Source organism: Candoia aspera, chromosome 1 (assembly GCF_035149785.1).
Source record: "Candoia aspera isolate rCanAsp1 chromosome 1, rCanAsp1.hap2, whole genome shotgun sequence".
NCBI lineage: Eukaryota > Metazoa > Chordata > Lepidosauria > Squamata > Boidae > Candoia > Candoia aspera.
Window position 1 is genome coordinate 183,089,488 of NC_086153.1, and position 24,564 is coordinate 183,114,051.

The 24,564-nt window shown below is 38.4% G+C and overlaps 1 protein-coding gene across 1 annotated transcript; it reads right to left on the reverse strand.

Moving 5' to 3' along the window:
* Positions 1 to 554: 554 nt before the first annotated feature.
* SLC40A1 (solute carrier family 40 member 1) lies at positions 555 to 18,026 on the reverse strand. Its single transcript, XM_063318080.1, has 8 exons — positions 17,644 to 18,026; positions 15,847 to 15,914; positions 9,756 to 9,915; positions 8,763 to 8,878; positions 7,622 to 7,748; positions 4,666 to 4,911; positions 3,539 to 4,189; positions 555 to 2,787 (listed from the first exon to the last, which is right to left on the reverse strand). Exons 1-8 carry the CDS (start codon positions 17,687 to 17,689, stop codon positions 2,468 to 2,470), a joined length of 1,734 nt encoding a protein of 577 aa, XP_063174150.1. The 5' UTR covers positions 17,690 to 18,026; the 3' UTR covers positions 555 to 2,467.
* Between the last annotated feature and the right edge of the window lie 6,538 nt (positions 18,027 to 24,564).

Below are 24,564 nucleotides of genomic sequence, written 5' to 3' on the forward strand. Positions count from 1 at the left end.
AATGTACATTTCCGAGTAGCATGAAATGTCCAATCCAAGTATGCTTTGGTGCTGTGGGTAGAACCCAAATACGATGAACAAAGTAACTATGTATTTATCCTCTTGAGTTATTCTTCCAGGAAGTTTTCCATCACAAGCTGGCTGACTACGATCTTGTCATTTATTTATTTATTTATCAGTCAATCAATCAAATTTATTCCCCACCCATCTCACTCAAGAGAGTGACTCTGTTCATAACATCAAAAAAGCGATGGAGTTTGTGGATGCTGTATTAAATATATGCAACAATGAACTATAACATTCAGAATACAGGATTTTTGTTTGTTTTGCTTTCAAACTGCCAATATCTCAAATCAATCCAAGACTTGTGTATAATTCATTATGCTGGAAGCATTCGTATCTTCGTTTTATTTGTGTATAAAATTCAGTGTCAGTTTAACAGTTCTGGAGAAAATTCTAAACACGGGTCTTGTGCACTGCCACTTAATTTCACATATGGGATTAACTGCATCATGTGTGCAAAATATATTCCCCAAATGAAGAAAAGGCAAAAATGTGAAAAATAGTTTATATTTATGCATACAAATATTTAACAAATATTTAACAACAGAAGTTTAAAATTACATTAGAAAAACTCCGGAGTACAGTAAAGAGGATTCAATTCTATTTGAAAGCAAAGTGCTTGTAGCATTATTACTGCAATTTCCACAAAAGTGCATGAATGTTACCATAAAAAGCATTGCACCCATTCCTGTATACCATAAAAAGGACTCCAGAAGCATTTCATACATACATGGCATTGTCAGTCACTACGGATTATCAATGTTTTCTTTTACAATAACAAGGTTTTTTTTAAAAAAACACACACACCAAACCAACCACAACTTATTTAAAATACCGTTTTTCTATTAAGCTAGGGTCTAAAAGGTTCTTTTTTTAAAAAACAAGGAAGAGTGCATAAGGGTATCAGCTCTGTAAAACATTTAAAGCTATACAGATGTGTCCCAATTGACCAGTGTAAGTGAAGCAGGGCTCTGCACGCCTAACATCCTTCCAAGTGCAACCACGCAGGCTGACTAGCACAGTAGAACCCCAAACTGCAGGCAGAACATAGAGACGTGAGTTTATACAGTGTTCTGCCACTGAGCAGGTGTGCATCACTGCCAGTCTTCACCAAAAGCTTGCCCCAACATGCACTTAGAGTTGTCAACACCAGCACTAACATGAAGCTGCTTGATAGGAACAATCCTCCTACACATCCCTGTGGATGCAAGTTGCTTTTGCAGATGTAGATCTGTGATCAGGGACATGCTTTTTACATTTTAATCATGTTAGATTATTAATCATTTACTCACAAATTACACTCATGTTTCATCTCATTTCTTCAAATTGCTGACACACATAATGCAGACACACACACAAATGCACACAGAATGTGTCATGGTTCATCTGGGAAACCAATTAATTTTTTGTCAATTCCCATTCATTTGAAATGGGTTTTATATGAAGTTACTTGTGGCGTATTCTTGATTTCTTCCTGATATTAGGGGGGGCTACTGTAAAATAAGTGATTGCAATTTTCAGCTTATGTTTTAAATCATTTAAATAATTTTGGAAGAAAGCGATTGTATCTTTCTTTTCTTTATTCTCCTTCACTCTCTCTCATTAACACACATACATACAATCTAGTTCTCTCACTTCATATATTTGGCCTCTAAAACTATGAAACCAAGGCTTAGTAAGTATGCTACAGAAAATTTATAAAACCAAAAATACTCCCCCCTTATGCTTTACAATGCTAGACTGTATTATATAAATAGCTTCGGTTTATGCTAGGTTAATCTTGGTTCCTAGGAAGTGCTACATATATATTCTACACTATTTTGCATTATTTCTTATTCAGATAATATACTAAAATAACCCAGATGTTTCTTCAAAACTGAACCAGAAGCAACATCACAGAAAAGAGGTCTTGTCTGTTTAAAGGCACGTTTTAGAGCTTTATCGATCAATAAACGTCGTCGTCATTCATTTGTATAATATTTTCATCACATTTCTTTTAAAAGAGAAAAAAACGTACATCTATGCTGCATGAGAAAAGTAACATTTTCTCATGCAGCGTTTTACATATAAGTCAATATTTTGTTTAATTATTTCAATCTCTACCCTATTTGAATCAACAGAAATTGTGTTTCTGAAAAGAATCAGAATCATGTCCTTCTAGCTCAACTGCCTTTTTTTTTGTTTTGTAGTTAACCTTTAACCCTTGAGATATCCTCTTACATAAAAAAGTGTGTCTCTTGCAACCAGTAAAAATCCATACCTGGTTACCTGCCCAAGGGCAAAGGAAAACAAGGTAGGTCATGGGCTTGGCTGCTGGAAAGAACCACCTTGGCTGCCTCTGACCCATAGTAAAGCACACCAGTCAACTTGGACTGGAAAAAACACTCGGAGGAGGCAAAATCCTCTATGCACTGCATTCCTCAGAATTTGGAGAATCATTGGCAACTGACTTTAGCTCAGGAGTACAGCAAAGAAAGACGTTCCTCCCCAAGCTTTTATGGGCAAAACGGAAGTACATGATGTGACCCATTGCAACGAAGGAAACGGAAATGATTACCAACAGTCCAAAAGCTTCAGGGTTAGGAGCCAGAATAACCATGATGAAATGCAGCAGATCCAGAAGGTAATTCATTGAGTTCTGGACACCATTTATGATACCTCTCTCAGACTCTATCACATTTTCTTGAAGCAACTGTGTGACTGTCAGGTCAAAAGACCACAGGCCTATAAAAAGCAAACAAAATGGAAAAAAATGATATTTAATCCCAGCTGAAGCAGGGGCAGGAGAAGCAGAAGAACACTTGTTAAATAAGCACAGATCTCTATACTTCCAACAAATCCTCTTCTTTTCAGCTAACCTTGCCATCCCATTTTGTAAATATACACATTGGGACAATTCTGCTCCAGGCTTCCAGTCAGCACAGTTCTGCTGGTGGAGAGAGGCCGGAATATGAAAATACATAAATACTTGCAATCTCCTTCTTTCTGCAGTGCAGGTTACAAGTCAATGTATGTACATACATATACTCAGCAACGATGTGTTTTTTCTGCATCGCTAAATCCATTTGAGATTTATAATTTTAGTCCATTCTACTTATCTTGGATTTGTTTATGAGAATAAGAAAATTTAGGCTACATTCCCATGCCCAATTTTTTTCCACTGAATGTGGCAAGATTTGCTTCTGAGCAGCCATTCAAAGGTACATGGTGTTAAAAGCTTTTTGCCAATAAAGTCTTCTTCAACTGTGTTTGGGGGCAGGGGGGGGGGGAGGCAAAGCCTGGAATGTTCAGCTGCCTAGAAATTCTAGAAGTTGCAATCCAATACATCATAAATTGTAATCCAACTATGTCTAGAGACCAGACTGGAAAGCTAGAATTAATATGTGATTTATGAAAGATTCTACAACTACCACAGAAGTATAGACTTGTATTCAAAGGAGTACTATGAGTATTTTATACAGGAATGTTAACATACCAACTCTTGCTGCGATGACTCCTGCAAACAGAAGGCTAACAGAGATGAGAGACACTGGGCTGGGAGCTAATCCTGGATCAGAAGATGTTGCGTTGACCAAAGCAGGCATTTCAGTGGTAAAAGGCATTTCAAGGAGATCACCATCAGGAGACATGGTGGGTAATGGACTGCTTGCAAACAACCTAGCGCTGATGTCAGTGAATGGGGAAACAGTCAGATCCAAAGGACTTCCTGGTGTGAACACTGAGATCACACACAAAACCAGAGAGGACAGCTGGGCTATTCCAGAGATGATGCCTGTGCGAATTAACCCACATTTGTTACGCAGCCAAGTGAAGGCTACAGTTCCCAGAATTCCAGTTATGGCAGAGGCTCCCATTAAGAGGCTTAAAGTGGAGCCACTCAGTCCCTGAGTGTATGCATAACCAGTAGTAATACAGTCAAAGCCAAGGACAGTCATGTAAAGGAATGCCAGGGCCAGGCCTGCAAGGAACACTGACTGGTTATAGTAGGAAACCCATCCATCACGGAATGTGCTGAAGGGCTCGGCCATACGAGAAAGACAGCTAATGTTTTCCTGTTCAGGCTCAGAAACTGTGTTTTCTTTCTTGTGAATTAACTGAGCTCCTTCTGTGGCCTTCAGTTCACCATCTGTGGAAAGAAAGAGCAGATAAGGATTGCCCGCCCAAGCAAACCAATTTGCACCAATTAACAACAGACATGTTTTTAGCAAGGAACTTGAGAGCTCTGTCGTCAGTCAGAGCAGGTTCTAAACACTTGACTGACATCTAAAAACTCCTTCCCACTGCATACAGTGGGAAAGGTTTTTTCCCCTCCATTAGAAAGAAAAAGAATGTAGGAAAGCACCAAATGCGTCTCTTTCCTATTTTCTGCCCTCTGGCCTAGGGTTTTGGTATGTCAGATAAACTCTTCATGCCAAAGCACTGCCATTGCCTTATTGTCTTTTCCAAACCTCAGAATGGATTATTAAAAGCGCAATACATAAAGAATTATAAGGAAACAAAGTGAATAATTAACTCAGCCAAACTCAAATTTCAACAGAGTACGCAGAAGATTGCTATCTGTCACTGATGTTTGATCAAAGACAACTTCTGGAATCCTGTTACCTTTCTGTGCATTGAGTTGCTTCAGTTCTGACTCTTCAACCTTTGAACCAGCCTTGTGAGCCAAAGCAGGAGTCTTCTTGTACACTTTCAAGAGCAGTGTATATTCTATACACATGGAAATCAAGTTCCAGCCAGAAATGAATGCACAACCTATCACAGGTGATCCAAAGGTCATTATTTGTCCCACAGCCATCGGAGCCAAGATGTTGGTCAGCTGGTCAATCCTTCGTATAGTAGCATTCATATCTATAAGGCAATGCAAAAGTTAGTACTTGACCACGTCACACAAAATAATTCTCTTTTGTGTGCTGCACCTACATGATGCCAGGCAGTCTTGAGAGTAGCTTCCTGGTGCCTTTTGTACAACTCAAGCAACCTTATATTTATCAACATTTTAGAAATTATGTTCCACATTAACATAAACTATTTTTTTATCTTTAAAGGTTCAACTTTATCTAAACTATCATAGTGTGAACAATTTCTAGCTAATACCACTGTACCCAGCTAATATATATATTTAATAATGTATTATTCACATCTTATAATGCAATAAAACATTGCAACCTTTTGGGGGGGAGGCAACCTTTTCCTGTTTTTTTAGGTTTTGTAGTTATAATTTTAGTGTTTTTTAAAATCTTGGCATTATTTCTATTCTTCCCTGACTGATGTTCTGGGTTTTTGTCTAATTTTACACTTGCTTTTAACTTTGTAAACATGGTTGCATAAATATCTGGCTTAGCATGTGTTCTGCTATTATGAATATGTGCTTAGATACTTATATTGTTTCATAAATCTTCCTAGAGGGCTATATAAAAATATGTTAAATAAATCGCACAACTATAAAAGCAAGTATTTGTGCACATTCACTCACAAAAGTACTAACATTTATTCTAAACAAGTATCATTGGATGCAGAGATATTACACTTATCTTAATGTTTTCTTACCCATGCTAGCCCTGAACCAGAAAGTTAATATTTTGTATGTTATCATCACATCTTGTTTCAACAAATTCTAGCATTTAACTAGTATTGCATAATAAGCATATTCTTTTATCCATCTTAAAGCTCATACCATTCAACATTTTGGGTTGACTGCAAATAGAAATAAACATGCTGTTATATACGAAAAATACACAATTTCCCCTAGTCTCAGTAGTCTACTAGTTACTACTAATCTAACCATTCCTCTTACATATGTATATTGGAAATATTTTTAGGAGCATAGCAACATTTCACTACCTACCTATGGTGTGAAATGGTACCATCCTGCAGTAAATATTGCGTGAGCCTATGAAACATGTAACTTATTTTAAATAGAAAACTGGAAACAATTTTAATTATCTGTTCCCTTTCCACCTCATAAACAAAGTCTGCCTGGAAAACTGGACCACTTGATTAATGATCATAGCAATATATTCTTGATCTTGTAAACATCTCTGCATAGGTTATGATATAGCTACTGAAATATAAACTTTAATAAATAAGTCATTCTGGCTTTGGAACTTCCTCCTCCAAGAAGTTTAACTGACACTGAGCTTGTTCCTTTGGATGCTATGAGAAAGTGGTTTTCATGCATCCAGATCATATAGGTTTTTTCCTTATAATGTGGATTACTGTATCTGGTTGTGTACTGTTTTGGTTTTCTTACTGTGATCAAAAAGAAAAAAAAATGCAGTGATGTTCAGATGATGATGGATGCACAGTGGCATCATCAAGGCAAATGTTACCCTTAAGTATTTACATCCTAATATCTGATAAAAGTAGGTAATTGAGGTATTTGTGTGATGATGCTATCATACCCATTTTGTTATTTAGCCTCCCTTGTACATGCTCATGTCTGCACTGGAAAGCTGCTGGAAAGTTCCAGAGCATTTTTTTAAAATGGAACAGCTGGATACCATATGCCCACATAAATACACATTATTCTTAATGAATGATTTTTGCAAATCAGAATGAAAATATAGAACACAAAGAAGTTGGCACAATGCTATGTAACAATTAGTTGTGATTTAATGTATGTCTGAGAGTCATTTGGACTTTTCGTTTTGACTATAAATATCTGTGGGATAATTTGAAGCACATTACTTCTGTTTCAGTCCTGATCCACTTCCCATTGCAACTTCCAAATGCTTAGGAGCAGAATATAAGGCTGCTGCTGTCAGTTTGCACCAGAATCTATTTTTCTTTCTATAGAAGATGTGGCACGAACTCATTTAGTTTGGTAGAAGTAGAAGGGGCCTGGTTATTTGCAGGATTGCCTGCCTCCAATTACCTCTGTCTGTCTGATGTCATCTGATAGGGTGGGCATGGTCCAGGTTCCATCACTTAAGCAGAGTCTTTTGGTGGGACCCAGGAGATGTGCCTTTCTGCCCCATGGAACAGCATTCCTCCAGATGGCCCCAATCCTGCCTGCCTGCTGAAAGGCTCTGATGACCTGGTTTCTCTACCAGGCATTGGGTCAGGAGGTTTTGTGAGCCTCTCTTGATTAGTTATTTTGAATTGTTTGAGCTGTTTTTAGCACAATGTAATTGATTATATTTTATTCTTTGGATGATCACTATTCGTTGTTTTTGTATACACCTACCTGAGTTGCATGTTGAGTGGGCAGCTATATGAATTGATTGACTGACTGACTGAACATAACTCTTTTCCTTCCAATGTAAACAATACTGTTGTAGCAAAAAAGTGACAAAATAGTATTTTAAGGAGTAAATACAATTTGTTTGCTAAGCCTTGATGAAGCAATAATTGGTTTACAGTTGACTTCTTGTTCATACAAAGTATGTAAATCTCTAATCTGTGCTTCATTCAAATTAGGAAAAAAGGACCGGAAAAGAAATCTAAACCCATGTTCTCACAAATGCTGCAACCCAGCAAAATGCACCAAGTTCACTTTTTTTAACCCAATCCCATAGAATAAAATAACTTAAGGTAAGCAAAACCAAATATACCAGACCTGCTAATGTGCTTCTATTGTCACCAGCAACGACAACAACCCAGTCCCTCTGTATGGTGATTGCTGTGGCTGTACTGGCCAAATTTGCAACGTTCGCTATTGTGATGACTAGAATATAGCAGAAGGTCTGTGGGAATGGAAAGAAATGTTTATGCAAAAGGCAAGAAAGTACAGGCCTTTCCCCCCTATTTAAACCAATGTTCTCTCTTGAATAGCTGAATTGTAATTTTACATGGAGTTGCCTCTAGATATCTGGCCACGTAGGGAGCAGGCATAAACAGATCTCCCTACTCTTTCTTTAACCCACAGCCCCAAAGTCCTCTTCCAAAACTTATCCAGGATTTAGAGACCTTGCTGAATGAGATCTGTTTTCATGTGGGAGGATGCAACTTTGAAGAAAAACAGAGACTCTTCTCCTGTTTTCTTCTTCCTTAGAATCTTTGTGGCCCTGTGTTCTATTCCTAGGTTGCTCTAACTATAAGGCAGCATTTGTGGGGCTCTCTGGGGACTAGCTGGGGTGAGAGGAGACAGGAAATCCAGATCCTGCCATTTCCTTCCATGGACAGTTATCTGGATTCAACCCCTGTAATTATTCTACAGTGAACCTGGTTGAGATACTTTACATTTATAAACACAGCTAACTGTGATTAACCATGGTATATGGCTTAGTGTAATAGGCAAAATGAGCCACTGTGGCTTAGTTAACAAACCACAGTTATAATAAGCCACAGCCTAGCTTGATATAATTCTTCTGCTTAAGGTTAGCAGGGCTGGTTGCAAAGATGACCACTAGACGCCATGATACAGAAAACAGTGGCTGTCTGAATTTTTTGAAGTCCAGATCTCTCGCTCTTTCAGAATCAGGTATTACATCTAGATCTGTGACCTGTAATTCTTTGCTACTGATACTCACACTGTACTAACATGAAACTGTTAAGGCAATCAGGTCTGGCTTTACTGCAGTAAAGGGAGATGACTGCATACACATGGACAGTTAATAAACACCAAAGCTTAAAATGGATTAAAAACCTACCTAGAGCTCGAAGCTGACCACAAAACATCAATGTATTTTTTTTGAGAAAAGCTGAGAACAAAAGACTTTGTACATGTTTATAAATGTTTTTAAGTTCTGTGCACTTACAAGAAGCCATCCTTGATACAAGTTTAAAAGCTGTGTTTTAAACAGGAAGACAATCATCAGAAGGATGCCACACAAAATGACTGACGCATTCTGCACAATTAAGGATGTCTGGGCTACTGTTTAGGAGAAAAAGAAGGGAAAGGGTACATGAAGTCAATACTTGAAATAGGAAATATTTCAGTCTATCTTTAAAGTATCATTTATAAAGCAAATTGTTTACCACTGTTTTCAAGGCAGGCAACTTTTTTTAGGCCAATGCGCTAAATGTAGACTTACCATCAAGTACAAGAGAGTAAGAAATTCATCCTTTGCCTTAGTGCTCAAACAGCACTAAACAACAGACGTTCCCTCCTTGACGTGAAGGCATCATTTTCAAATTGCTAAAGCTACCACCAAGGAAGAAACACCCAGTTTCTGTAGCTGACACTTACATCTAATGGGCGCTAATTATTTGAAATTAGCTTTGTGTAGACCAGAAAATTATTTGTAGAGCATTTAGTCAAATACTTAGACAAGGCTTAAGACATACTAATAACTTAGACATATTAATTCTGAAGAGTACATAACATAATTACAGAAGCTACTAAAGTATGAGGTAGCGTCCCTACTGTGCATATTTAATAAACACCTGAAATTACTATTCTAAAGTACTTGCAGGTCCTACAGAGTCATGCCTCATCATGGAGTAACTCCCAGTGAAGCCTGTAATTCTTAAAGAATAAGTAAACACAGATATAACTGGGCAGCCCATTTGTTATTTGTGTAGCCATTCTGAATGACCCACTTACTGTACAATCCCTTACATCAGTGTTAACAGCACAATCAGTTTTTGTTTTTGTTTTGGCAGTGGATGCAGGTGTAACCCTTAAAATTTGCATTAAAGAGAAAAGGTCCAATTGTTTCAGCAAATTTTGTGTTGGGTTTTTTTTTGTGATTTAGATTTCCATTATTATGTGCAGATATCCTTCAGTTAGGAACTATGATACTACTAACCTTTGAGCCTTGAATTCTTGTCAACCCAATCTCCAATAATGGCACCTAGGAGAAGAACTGATCCTGCCACCACCAATCCATAAACAGCAGTTAGGAGCAAACTGTTCCCATACAGTTCAACCAGGAAGACAGACACCGCAAAATGCCACATACGATCTCCCTAGAATGCATACGATATGTATTATTTGTCATGGTTTTAATCTGCAAATAATCAGAGATCTTTGGACAGATTACAAGGTGATACAGAGCATTCAAAATAAAAATCAATTAAACAGCAAGACATACTGATATATTAACCAGAAACAGAAGCTTTTATATATAAGGCCTGTTCTCCAGCTATAGTATAGGGGGTGGGTTTATATCACATATATCAGTTTATATTGTATTGATATACATAATTCACCAATTAATATTAACATCTACTAGGGGAGGCCATCTGCCAGTATCATCAATGATGTACATATGAATGGAATGAGGGCCTAGAGGTGTGCTTTCTCAGTAATGGTTCCTTGCTAGGGAGCACCTTGCTCTCTGAGGTACAGGGTGCCTTCACCTTGTTCTCTTTTCATTTGACAATAAAACTATCCACTTCTGACAAGCTTTCAGTGCAGGTGGTGGCCCTGTGTAGACTTTTGGTAATTATAATTTTTGTTATTTATATTATATATTATATATTATATTTACTGTTTTTATTTGTGTTGTACTGTAAACTTTCCCTACTTTGAAGTAGGACGGTATATAAATATCTGTATAAACAAACAAATAAATAACACCCAACCAATCCCACAATTGTAACATTAATAACTCTGGATTGCATGACCACTGGAAGGTGTGAATCCCAAAATACTTGGAACTTATCATCCTGGAAAAGATTGTCTTGAGACTTGCATCCTGCCTCACTGATAATCTACCCCAGTCGTCGCTAGCAGAATGAAGAATCTCATAATGATTAGGCTGGCAGGAATGACTGTTCTGTCAACTTTGGGGCTTGGTTTTTCTTACAAGTCCCAGATGATAATTAGCTCTGATACAATCAGTTTTGCTGTTAGCATTCTATTGTTCTGTCTATGGAAAATACAGGAATTAAACTCGAAACACACAAGAATTTTAGGTGACAACCTAATGACACTGTCACTAAAATAAGCTTTTTCTTGGGTGTTGAATTTCCAAGGCATTTATTGCCACTTCTTAAGTTCAGTATCCCAGTCAGCATCACTACTCGCTGAAGGTCCTCTGCATGCAATGACCCTCCCCCCCAATTTGTACTGAGACATCTCCAACTCCTGAAGGATATGATTCCAACTCCCCCTTTAATTAATCTCCCTGTATTATGTCACATGCTGAGATCCCCTTCACATGAGGAAATGTTCAAACACTGTGTAGATGAAGAGGAATGAACTTACCACCTGGCTAACCCTTTCTATGTCCCTAAATATGTTGCATATAACACATTAATTTTATGGAAGCCATGAAATTATAATAATGGTGCTTGAAATAGACTAGATTTCATCTTTTACATAAACTAACAAATCACAGTGTTAATTTAGTAGAAATAATGGCATTCTCCTAGCAAGGCTGATAAAATGTAAACTCAGATTAGCCTTCAAATCCTGAGCCTTCAAATGTCCATATACTTATTATGCTATTATGGAAAATAAATATATAGAAAGGCTGCTTGCTCTATTGTATTCCTATATTTCCAGTGGCTCCATTGAGTCTGCCACTGGAAATATAGGAATACAGTTTTCTATAAGGATCTGCAATCTTCCTAGCAAACCTAGATTGCAAACATTGGGAATTCTCCATAATAAGTGCTATTGATTCTGATTTCCATTAACTCAGTACCTCGTCAAATCATTGAATGAACCGACAAGGATCAAACAAGACTGGTCAGTTGGTATCCTGAATGGCCCTTTATTTTGCAGTGTTCATATTTTAGCAGCCTGTCTGCATGTGTGCATGCATGTCTACATGCTTTGCACACATTTTTCCCCTTTTGTTAAAAACAGAAAATCCAGTAACTAATGATAATACCAAAGTTGCCCATATTTAAATGCCTTAATACAAGCAACCATAGAACAAAGAGATGACCATCTAGTGATCATAAACTCTGGAAAACAAGAGGGCACTATTAATCTGAAGACTCTGTTCAGCTATTCCAATAGATTCTCAGGGAGAGGACAAAATTAGTGTTGAGCAAAGACAGGATTACAAATGGAATGCCATGTTACCTGGACCTCTCATAACCTTCTGAGAATAAGGCAAGGGGTTTGCAGTATAAATGCCTCATCAGGAATCAACCCAAATGTTATGAACTGAGATTTGGGTGGCACGCCTACTTGTGGTATGATAAAGTTAAAGTTAGTAATGATTTCAAAAATCACTTTGTTAGGAGTGCCATACTGAGGGTTTGGAATAAATATAAGGTAAGATTGTCTCCTAATGTACCATTCTGGTTGTTACCTCAAGAAGCATTTGTTAGAAGAGAAAATGTGGGAGGAACAGGTTGGTTAAATTATAAAGATTTGTCAAACTTTGAAGAGGGTGATCTGAAACTTAAAACAAGGGAAATGCTAGCATTGGATGGTTTTGCATGTCATTGGTTTACTTATGTGCAACTGTTAGAATGTTTTAAAGGGGATAAAAAGAACTTTAAATTTGTTAATGAAACAACTCAATTTGGGATGGAACTTGTTCAAATGATAAACATTACAAACATTTGTTGTTACAGATGAATTTGGAAGGTGAATATGTTGAAGAATGTATGATTAAATGGGCTAAGAATTTTAGATATAATATTATGTTGGAGCAATGGGAAAATATGTGGAACAAAGGTTTGAAATTTACTTTGAATTACACCTTAAAAGAGAATTTTTATAAAATGATGTATCCTTGGTATTTAACCCCTGATAAGTTGTCCAAAATGTATAATGGTGTAACGAATATTTGTTGGAAATGTTTACAGGGTGAAGGAACTTTTTATCATCTTTGGTGAACTTGTGAGAAGGCCAAAAAGTTTTGGGATCAAATATGTGTTATTATTCAAAAGATCCTCAGGTGGACTTACCAAAAAAACAAAAAACAAAACCAGAACTGTTTCTCTTGGGTTTGATGGAGAAGGAACTTGAGGAACAACATGGGACTTTGCTTTTATATATGATAACAGCAGCAAGACTTTTATATGCACAACAATGGAAAGATCCACAAATACCTACAGTGGAAGACTGGATTATTAAACTGATGGATTTGGCCCAAATGGCTAAGTTAACAGCTCTTAATAAGAGAAAATACTGTTTCTGGATTTATCTCTATTTGGCAACCACTTTTAGATTACTTGCTTGTGTTAGAAAAAAATGAAGCCTTGATTTTGGGTTTTAGTGATTAAATGGTATGTTTTGATAGAAATGTTACTAAAGTTTAATCAATGGTAAGAGATTATATTTGTAAACTTATTCATATCTGTGTTAGAGAAAGTAGGAAGTCACTTTCTGTTTTCTATCTGCTTGCACTTTTATAGTTTTTTCTTTTTTCTTTAGTTCTATGCTCTAGCTTTTCTGTACTCTATTTTTTGTATTTTAATTATACTTTGAAAATTAATAAAGTTCTTATTAAAAAAAGGAATCAATCCAAATGTTGTAAAATATATGAAATTGGTCCATGTGCACTCCTAAATTTATTTCAGTGTACACTGGCAAATATAAGTTGGGAATATAGTATTTGGGCTGATTAGGTAGGTTTATCATGAAGTCACCGTTAACATCAACTGTCTTTGAATGGACTCTTCAGTTTTGGGTTTGCTTTTGCATAGTATATGAACTGACTACAGTTTAATGTAGTTACCACTGGTCTAATAAGGAAGCAACACTGCTCACTGCATAGATTCATTAGGTTCTGAAAATGTAATGACTTTTGACTTTGCCATGAAGTGGAAACCACAGTTTTTAACTCAAATTTCTCAAGGACTAAGCACGCTACTTTGAGTTCTAGCAAGACTTCCTTGCTTCCTAATTAATAACCAAGTTAATAACTAAATCTGCAATAATGATACTGAAGTTGCAGTATTTATATACTTAATTTAAGCTAATGGGTTATAAAAGGTCAGCTACTTTACGAAAGTATTTATTTGCCTGTTTGCTTTCTACTTAAGAAAGAAAAAAATGACTTAGGCAGAAAATATAATTATAAATGGGTATAAGCTACTATTAATGAATTATGCCAGGAAATTTTGTATATTCTGGCATCATACAAACTATATAACCCTTTAAAGTTATACCATAATCCTAAATTCCCAAAGGCAAACCCAGTGAAATAAGTAATGCTTGATTCCTTATTGGATCACAGTACTAGTCGTATAATTCATTAAATCAAGAGCCAATCAAATAAGAAATTTGAAAACAACTGGACAGTTGGACAGATGTTCATCCAGAGAAGCTGGCTCAAGCTGAACACACCTGTGTCAACAACATACAGTATGTTAGTATATTTGAATGGCAATAGTATTCTCACATTTGGCAACATATGCAAAATCAGGCACTTTTTATAAGGATTTCTGGATGAGGACTGTTTTTCTATTATTATTATTATTATTATTATTTATTATTTCTCTAAGCACTTGGAGAAATGATACTATTGTTGTAGTTTTTATTATTAATTTCAATTCTGCATATGAAAAACTGATTAAAAACCCTATTTTTCGGGTCAGCTTAGGAACAGGTTTTTATGATTATGACCACATGATAGTGACTTTTTGGAGATCTTAATGAGGATGACCGTATCTACTTAAACCAAGAGCCACTATCCCTGACAGACAGCTGAACAGGAATAGTAGAAGTATATACAATGCTTTTACAGCAAGTTCTTACAATAACTGGCCACTTTACAAGCAAGCCAGATTAAAATCAAAATGCAGTTGCTAGGTTCATCAAGCTAAGTATAACAGTATTTCTATCTCTATCTCTCTTGCCTATACAACATTTTAAATCATAACTTTAAATATAAGATATATTTTGAACGTTATTTCTAATTTACTACTTGAGTATCTTAAAGTAGAAAAGAAGGATAAAGTACATTAAGTAAATGAAAAAATGTATTTTTTCTTAAGTCTGACATAGTCACCAATCAGATATTTTGTCATGTAAACTCATTTACTACTGTAGTGAAAGAATAAACAAATATTTATGCAAATATAAAACAGTGCAGGAGAAGATGCAGTGAGTGAATATTTCAATCTACCTTAAAACAGATACTCTTCTAAAGTTCACAAATATTCTGAAGAATATAAGATTTATTGTTAAACATTGATGGGCAAGAATTCATAACAATCAATGTAACAATCAATGTAACGCTAAAAAAAATAGTTAAGCTAACATAAAGGTGGCCAACTGCTATTTTAAACTGTTGCTTAGAAATGTCACATACCCTATCTGATTTTAAGACAGCTCTGCTTCCTCAACATTGTGATACAAATCCAAGTTCTTAAACAATTAATTTCTAGAAGTAGTTTCTATTTGCAGTACAAAACCTTGAACTTTTTATCCACAGAATATCAAAAGTTATTAAAAGAGGGTTAAATTCATTATTGATGGCTGAGCTGCAAGTATTACTTGAAAAAATGGGAACTTGTCAAATGGAATAAAAGTGCCTAAAATGAGATGCAGAGTTCATTTTATTTTGTCCTCAATAGGTTGAGTCCAGCCAGTGACTTCTGAAGTAGACATACTGAAACCAAAGGAACAAGTTCATAATGATGGAGTTAAGGTTCCATCAATTTCAAGGGGTCCACCCTTAAATATGGCTGCATCTGGACCTAACATCAAACAACTGTGCAACATTCTTTAAAATCAGCAAAGCATGGGTTTTACACCATAAATTAGAAAGTCCAGGCTCTGATCCTAATTGTAGTATTATGGATTGTAGTATCCCATAGGAGCTTTTTCACAATTTAGGCTTACTATGCCAGAGCATAATTTAGCAGATGTATTTTTGCTAAATAATATAATAATAGAAATGTACATGTACAGAATTATAATACAGATCAACTACCATTATCCTCAAATCAAATGCAGAATTTCTGTGGTTTTATTTCACTTACCCAAGTGGACAGGGCATGTCCAAAGTATAGGAGGACTTTTGCAGATGTCAAATAGCCAATACAGGATTCTAGTACAGAAAGAACAAAGCACTGCAATGAACACATTGACCTATGCCCTGTAAATTATTGACCATCACTGTTCAGTGTCTTTCTTTAAAGAATTAAATTTGAATGTGATATTTTACTTCTAATATTGAAGTAGCTTGACAGTTACCCACTAATGTCAGTATTTCAAGAAATACTTGCCCTCCTTTAATTGTAAGTTTCTTAACTGCTTTAATACAATTTTTGCTGGTTAACATATTATGGGCCACTGATCTTGGCAACATCTCCATTACTCCCACTTCCATGTCCACGTATCCTCCATCAATATTTTTTATTTATTGGTGCTATACATAAATTTGGAAGGGCCGCTCTCCAGTCATGGATGGATAACTGATCCTGGGATGGATAAGACTGGTGCCACTGATGAGGTCGAGAAAGTGATCTTGCAGATGAACTCAAATAAAGCCACAGGTCAGGATGGCATTCCTGCTGAGATCTATAAAGCACTGGACCCAAATGCCTTATAGGTTTTCCAAGACATCTTGGAAGACATTTGGTCCACAGAGGAGATGCCTGACGACTTCTGCAATGCTGTCATTGTGGCTCTCTATAGGAATAAGGGAAGCAAATCAGACTGTGGAAATTACAGGGATATCTCACTACTGTCCATCACAGGCAAGATCTTTGCCCAGATTCTCCTGAACAGATTTGTCACTGCCTCGGAAAGGAACCTCCCAGAGGCGCAGTGTGGCTTTTGGCCAGAACAGAGTATAGCAGACATGATACTTGCCATGAGGCAAGTCCAGGAGAAGTGCATCGAGCTGAACAAGCCTCTTTACTCTACCTTCATTGCCCTGACAAAGGCATTTGACACTGTAAACAGGGAGACTCTCTGGATCATCCTGAGATATAATGGATGCCCAAGGAAATTCATGAAGTTGGTTCAGCTACTCCACAACAGAATGACAGGACAGGTCCTTTACAACGGACCAATAAGACTGATATGTATGGATAAGACTGATCCTGGGATAACTGGGCTTCACCTACTGGCTATTTTTATGTAGAAAGTTGTCCAAAGGACATAAAAACAACTGTATAAAGTCGATTTTCTGGCAGAAAATGTCCCATTTGGTAAAGGTAACAGGAGAAAAATATTCCAAATCATACAACATGTAGATAGCCCAATCTACCTGCAGCTCTATATACACTGGTATTTTTCTACTGTGCAGCACATTTAATCTCATTTATATCATTCTGCACACGAATGTCATGCCTTGTAACAGTCCATCAGCGCTTGCTCTAAAGCATTCTCTTTTGTCACGAGAGCAAGAGTTCCCATGGCGCCATCCCCTCAGCTCCAGCACCCTTATATTATTTAAACCCAATTTCTAAAAGAACTGAGGTTCCCATATGCCCGGAGTCTCAATTTCGCCCAATCGGAAGAGCCCTCTTCTCCTCCTGACCGTCCACTTGATACTCGGTTTGTGCTTCCTTTTTTTCGTTCCTTCCTGGTGCAGGCTGGGCGCCCCCCCCCCCGCCCCTCCATCCTTCTACGCACCGCACAGGATCCCCGCTCGCGCCGCGCGTTCCGATCCCAATCGGGAGCGCCTGCCCTACGCGATGCGCGCACTCGGTCCACATGCTTCGCCCAGTTTAAGCCGCGCGTCCGCCCTTCCTGCACGGCGCGGACACTCGACAGCCCCGCCAGCTTCGCGTTTCCTCAAGCCCAGCCCACCGGCTGCTCGCACTCACCGCAGCACCCGCGGCTGTTTTGTTGTTCTGTCGCTGACCGAGCCATGGCGATCAGCGGTCACCTCTTGTCTCCTTTTTCGCTCAGTTGCTGCGGCTGTCGGACCCTTTCAGGCGCAGAGGCAACAGAGAGGGAGGTGGAAGTGTACGAGAGAGAGAGAGGGAACAGAGACACGGAGGTGATTCTGGGGACTAGAAGGGGTGCAGGAGGACGCAACGGCTTCCCTCTGTTTGGTCTTTCCAAACTTAGCTATCACTGTAGCTGAAGTTGGAAAGCAATGGCCTTATGCTCAGGCAGAGGCCAAGAGCCACACGCCGAGAAAAGGTGCCCAGCAAGGCGCCCACCACCCTCGTCAGCCTCTCGCTGCCGCCCCTCTACCCCAAGCCAACGCTCCCAACCAAAACTCTGCAGGGCTGTCCGGAGCGCCGCCTGTTTATAAAAAGCTGCCGCGAGGGGCGGAGCCAAGGTGGAGGAGAGCCCGGGAATCACCTATCAGCGCCCAGCTGATCTGCATATCACCGCCCGTCGGTCTGGGGCGCTGCGGTTCTCGCGGGCTGCGCCCGGGCTACGGCCTCGGGAAAGGTTGTGCTACGACCTCTGAGAGGCTGGGGTTCCTGCGCCCTTTGGGGAGGCTGCGATGACAAGAGGGGGGCCTTTTATAGTTCTGGGAAGGCTGACCGGAATCTCCTCCCCAGAGCACCCTATTTGCACCGAAACAACACAACACCCTGAAATAATGCAGGGCGTCCTCTTTGGGCAGCTACCGAAAGCAAACCCCAAAGCCGGTGATTCTGCTTGAAACCACATTGCACGGGGTGGGGTGCTCGTGGCGATCCGGAGGTCTTTTGTTGTTCCCCCCCTTAAAAAAAGATCAATTTTTACGTTGCCAGGCATTTTTCTGCGCGTCATTTTTGATCTAGTGCTGGTTTAGTTTCTCTTTTGTTTTGGCTGTGAACGTTATTTCGTTGTATTGATGCTTTATGCTTATAAGCCTAAGCCATTGGCTTTTTAATGGGAGCCCGATTATGGCATATGCATGTTTTATAAATGGATAAAAGCTAATTAAAACAAATAGCCAACCACTGCCATTTGATTGTCAGGCCACGAACGTTTTGTTGAAAAGCAGTAGCCTTTCTGCTGTTCTCCCATTTGGAAGCAATTATTTACTTGGGTTACTTGCATTTGATCTTTCCTTCCACTTTTTCTCTATTCTGGACATTTTATCTTTCAGCTTTTCCAGCTGGAGTATTTCTATGGTTCTTGGTCCTCAGTGAGGAAGTGTCTTCCTCACTGAGGACCAAGAACGCACTTGGCATGCGATTAAAAAAAAAAAAAAATCTCTCCCACTGCTAAGTAGAGGAATTTCAGCAAAAATAGTTGATCTTTTTCCTTTTCTTCTGTACAGTATCCTCATCTGTTGGAAAATGCTCAGGTTTAGTGCTAGAAGCATTTTTTTTTTTAACATAGGAAGGGAAAACTGATGAATTTAAAACATAACCTTTTCAGATCTTTTTTTCCATCCAAGTCTCCTATTCTGCACTGACTGGAATCCTGAAAATGGGGGCATACCCCTGAAAAAGAGCATTTGTTTTCATATATGGGAAAACACTGAAAGAATTTGTTGCAGGCCCTGTTTGTATACAGTAATGACAAACTCAATTAATGAGATCTCAATCAATTTGGAACCCATCCATCCATAAGACAGTGGTTTTTACATATTCAGTGAACTAATATGTATAAAGAAAGATACAGAACTGTACTTTTGAAAAGAAGGAAATACATAAAACCTCCAAACAGACCTTCTGGAGTACAAGAAATATAAATGTATTATGGGGAGGGGTGGCGGAGAGAAAATGACCAGATGCAGCTTACAGATACATCTTTTTCCTTTCTGGGGGAGGTTGGCAGGCTCTTTCATATTACTAGGTCCCTGTCCAAGACAGTGATTCCTTTAAAATAGCACTTCCTTTTCAATTATTTTCTTTATTATGATCCTTGTAATTTGCTTGTTTATGTCTTGTTTTTGTATTTTGCACTGATGGTTTTGTTTGTTTTATTATTGTTGGCTGCTTCAGACATTAATTGAGAGTTATTGGCAAAATAGACAACAGAAGCCTTTTCTCACCAAAATGTTAGTCTCAAACATTTTCTTGGAAGGACTGATAGTAAATGAATAGAAAGGGAGGAAGCTTAAAATGGAACATTAATGTCTTTTCTAGGTAGTTCAATGGTATTTTGGCATCCTGAAGCAACTGTGGGGATGAAAGAAACAGTGAGGTTTTTCTTCTTCAAATGAAGGACAAATTAAAAGGCAAAATGATGTGTTCAAGGGGCTTAATTTGTGACAGATGATTATTTAGTATAGATAATGTTTTCAACCCTTGTCCTAGAATATGGGAAATAATAATAAAGAATAATAGATCAACCCATATACAAAATGGCAGTCTGTCATCAGGAAGCATCAACAAATTTTCAAAAGGTTTCTGGGAGAGACTACCCTCTTTGTAAAAGATGTTAAGCCCTGCTAGTCCATTTCAGTTTCACATATATGTGGCCTTCCCAGATATAGTAGAGTTCCAAGAACGCACTTGGTATGCGATTAAAAAAAAAAAATCTCCCTTCCACTGCTAAGTAGAGGATTTTCAGCAAAAATAGTTGATCTTTTTTCTTTTCTTCTGTACAGTATCCTCATCTGTTGGAAAATGCTCAGGTTTAGTGCTAGAACTTATGGATGGGATTTCAACCCAGGTCCAGGCAATTCAGCCTATGCCAAGATATAAATTGAGCTTCAGAAGAGAAATAAGGTGCCATACCTCATTTTCTATTACATTCCCTCCTGACAATATTTTAAAATCCAGAACATATTATTTTGAGCGTTATTTGAGAGATTCTATGTAGTATCTTAAAAGATTTCTTAATCCAAACTATTGAGATTGGACATGGAAAACAATGTTTCTATGTATTATTCTCCACTAACACAAGACTCAGTAGAGAAAATGTTGAAAATCTATGCATCTATCCATCCATCCCACTATTACTGAAGAAGAGAAACAGTATGCATTGTATAATTCCTTTTGATATTGAAGCTTAAAAAGACTATGGAGCCAAAGACCCTTGCGTGAAAATACAAACCAGGAGAAAGGCAGGTCAGAGTCCATTTCATTCAATACATAAGACCCTGATATGGTGCTAGAACTGCTTTTTAAACATTATTAAGGATCAGAGTACCACCCAGGAGAGGTCCAAGAGTGCATTGTCCCCATCTCAGTCTGTGATTCATCCCATCCAGCAATTGCTTAAAAGCAGACATACAACTGATGTAGCAGTTCCATTTGAAGAAGTAAGTCTTGAATACAGAATATGAATATTTCTGATTCTGAAAAATTGGTGGCAGCATCATGACAACTCTTAGGTACACCGATTAGAAGGGGTGGATTTCATGTGTGGGGAGGAAGCAACATTCAACTGTTTGCTGAGTGCAGATGACACAACCAACTAAAGCAAAATTTCTCAAGGCCTCCTCATGGCCATGTTAGAGGAAGTGTGCTTGTGCATGTGTGAGCAAGGTAGATGCTGCTGCAGTAGCCACACAGAGCCCAAATAAAAGTAAGATCTGGTCAGAATGATATTCTAAAATGTGTCTGTTTTCAATGTTCTGCAAACAGTTCTTTGAGATGATAGATACTATATTTTGTTTTTGTTTTATGAAATTGCTAAACTGACATAATTTGTCATGAGGCATCTTCTGCTGCATTAAGTATATAGGCCATTGCTGGAGGCATGGCTACTAGTTGCATGGACCAGTAATTTGCTCTCCTGTGGAAGTTCTTGTTTCAAATATGTCTGGAATAACATGGAGTCAACAGTTTATCAATGAATCATATAGATCGTCTTTCCCATGGAAGGAATATTTTCTTGGTAAAGACCTTAAACATTGGTAAGAACATAAGCTAATGAGTGCTTCTGTTAATAGAGAAGACTTAATATTATGACATGGTTGTGCCATAACAACGTGTGAATCAAACTTACTGGGCACTGACAGCATATCACATAGTCATTTTCTCTGATAGGGTCAAACAGAACCCATTCAGCATGTGACCATCTCACTATCTGTTTGTAAACAGAAACATCTCCTCTGCTTTTACTTCAGTTTGATTGTGGACTTACAACTGATAGCCTCACCAAAAATGATATACAAAGGTTGTTTTCTATAGATATAAACATTTCAAGGTCAGAATTATAACAAATTCTATTAAAGTCTATTAAGTAAGGAATATTTTGGTCCTCCATTTCAAAGAAATGTTTCACAACATTTCTGTATGCATTTCATTGCAGGCTAGTGATCCACTGATGTTTTCATGACCCTACTTTTTCCAGAGCCCATGCAATAGGAGTAACTTAGTGAATCTTCCTCCCCATAACAGTTATTTTGTGACTGCATACAACCTGTGTTCAAAATGTCTAAAAAGGTAGCCTGCTCCTGTTCTGTATCTCTTCTGCAAACTATATTGCCACATCAAAATGATACATATTTCTTGTCTCCCGAACCACTGAAAGAACAGACACTTTTGAAGATGTGCATCTCAGTGTTGGGTCATTAGTTCAAGGTACTCTTTGTCATCAAACATTTGCAATTTTGATTGCATCCGAGGAGGAGGTTGAGGACTTGAAACTTAAGTGTGGTGAACTTCCTGTTTTCATACCACCAGCTAGACTGAGCAATTTTGCAAAACCAATTTGCACAAGATGCAGCACCAGCATGTGACAGGGTGGATCCTTGGATAGGCACCCTCCAGGCTTCTCATATCCAGCTTCAATCAGTCAAAGGAAACAGAGAAAGAGTCCTGATGATTGCAAATGAAATCTGGTGGGTAGGAGGATGCATTCCTTTGAGTGCTAGATAAACATCAGTTTTAAAAACCCTGCAAACATTATCAGGCAACAGATTGCTGTGATGTGGATGGAGCTGTTTCTGTTTGGGAGTGCAGAGAGGGCAGAACCGTCAGAAAAGGCATTCTAACAAAGGATGTAGCCCTTTTTTGAAATCATAGACCTGGGAAAATTACAGATCTGACATACATTTGGCAATCTTAGATAATTCAAGCTCAGCTTTCTTCCTGTGAAACAGAAGTGGGAATTCAGTTTCATCATCAGAGCCAAATTGGCTCTCAGCAAATGCTTCCAGCCAACAAGCCAGCTGGTGGCAGGACAGCCCAGGCAAAAGCAGGTATGGCTGTACCCTAAAGAGGGAGTGGGCAAGCCAACTCACCATATTTGCCCACACCCACATATTCAGTTCTCACCGGCACCCACACATAAATGAATCACAGCCATGGTAAGTGACTGAAATGGAAAGATAAAGAAGATACAGTTGGACTGTTTTGGGGCTTCAGATCATAATGAAACAAATAGACATCTTTTTATTGTATACCAATCGCATTTCAATTAAAGCATTTCTTTAAGATCCTAGGTCCAGCAGCCGAAATATGTAGACAGAATGCTGCATTCTGCTATGCCATACGAAATAAATAAATTTAAGATCCTAGAGTGCTGCATATGGTACTGTCAGTGGGAACACCTCCCAAAAGAACTCCAATCAACTAGGTTTGATGGTTCAAAGAAAAGGATTTATTTGTAACGCGTTTGCAAAGGCAGGTTCCTTCGTGTAAAAAGAAGGAACCCTGAACAAAACCAGCTCAAAGCTTTTATACCCTCTCTGCTGCCCCCCCCCCTTAGAGGGCTTGGCTTACGATCTTTCTAATTTCTTCTTTCATCTGTTGAGACCCATGTACGACCTCATGAATTTGAAACATTTACCCTTCACATGAATTCGAAACATTTACCCGTTTTATTTCACCCCCAGCTCACAATCCCCCCTTTTTCTTTCTGCCCACTTTGCCTCGAATTCAAGTAACATTGCTTGCTCATCTCTCCAAGAGATACAACAATTCCCCCAACAATTCTTTAAGCTTTGAGTACATAATGGGGCACACTGAATACAGCAACACAGAAAAATACAAATTACAACAAGTATAATTAGCAAAAGCTGTTTTACCCATCCAAACCCTGGTAGCCAATTCCACAACCAATCCCAGTCACCCTTTTCACTGGACGAAAACCACTCTCTGTGATGTTGACTAATGGAATTCTCCATCTCTTGGATTGTGTGGGTGATATTGACCTGATTATCTGATATATAAACACAACAGTATTCGTGTAGGAGTGCACACACTCCTCCAGTAGCGGCCAATATGTGATCCAATGCTTCCCGATTTTGAAGGGCTACATGCCTCATCTGTCCCACCTCTTGATTCAAAGCCTTAAAGTTTTTAATGGACGAGTTAAACATCCCTTCGGTCCAATTGCTTAAGAGGAGAATATCTCTATAGTTTAGGCCTACTCCAAGGTTCGCCCATATTGCTCGTCCTACTGCTGTTCCCACTCCTCCACTTATGGGGTTCCGTACACTCCTCCTGTTTCTTACTCTGAAGTGCCTAGGAAGATGATCCTGAGGTATAACTCGCAAGTTTGGGGATACCTTTCCAATAATACACACTCCCTTCCAAGGTAACGGTAATCCCTTATAAGCCCTTGGGCCGCATAGGAACCAATATCCGGGTCCCAGGAACAAATACCCAGGGTCATTTTGCTGGGAGTCCCCTTGTTGAACCCCTACTACATCAAAGTTAGCTGCCCCTCTCATCATTCTAGCCACCATACAAGCAGGACTACTTTTATTATCTATCTTGCACAGGCTTGCCTGATTCCAGTAGTTCTGACAAGAAGAATACCATCCCACATCAATCCCATTGGTTTGGTTAGAAGCAATACATAATGCTGCAGAGTCAACCCCTGGCCCCCCTATCATTCCAATCGTATTATTTTGCTTTCCATTCCAGGCATATATCTGGCTTTCATTGGCA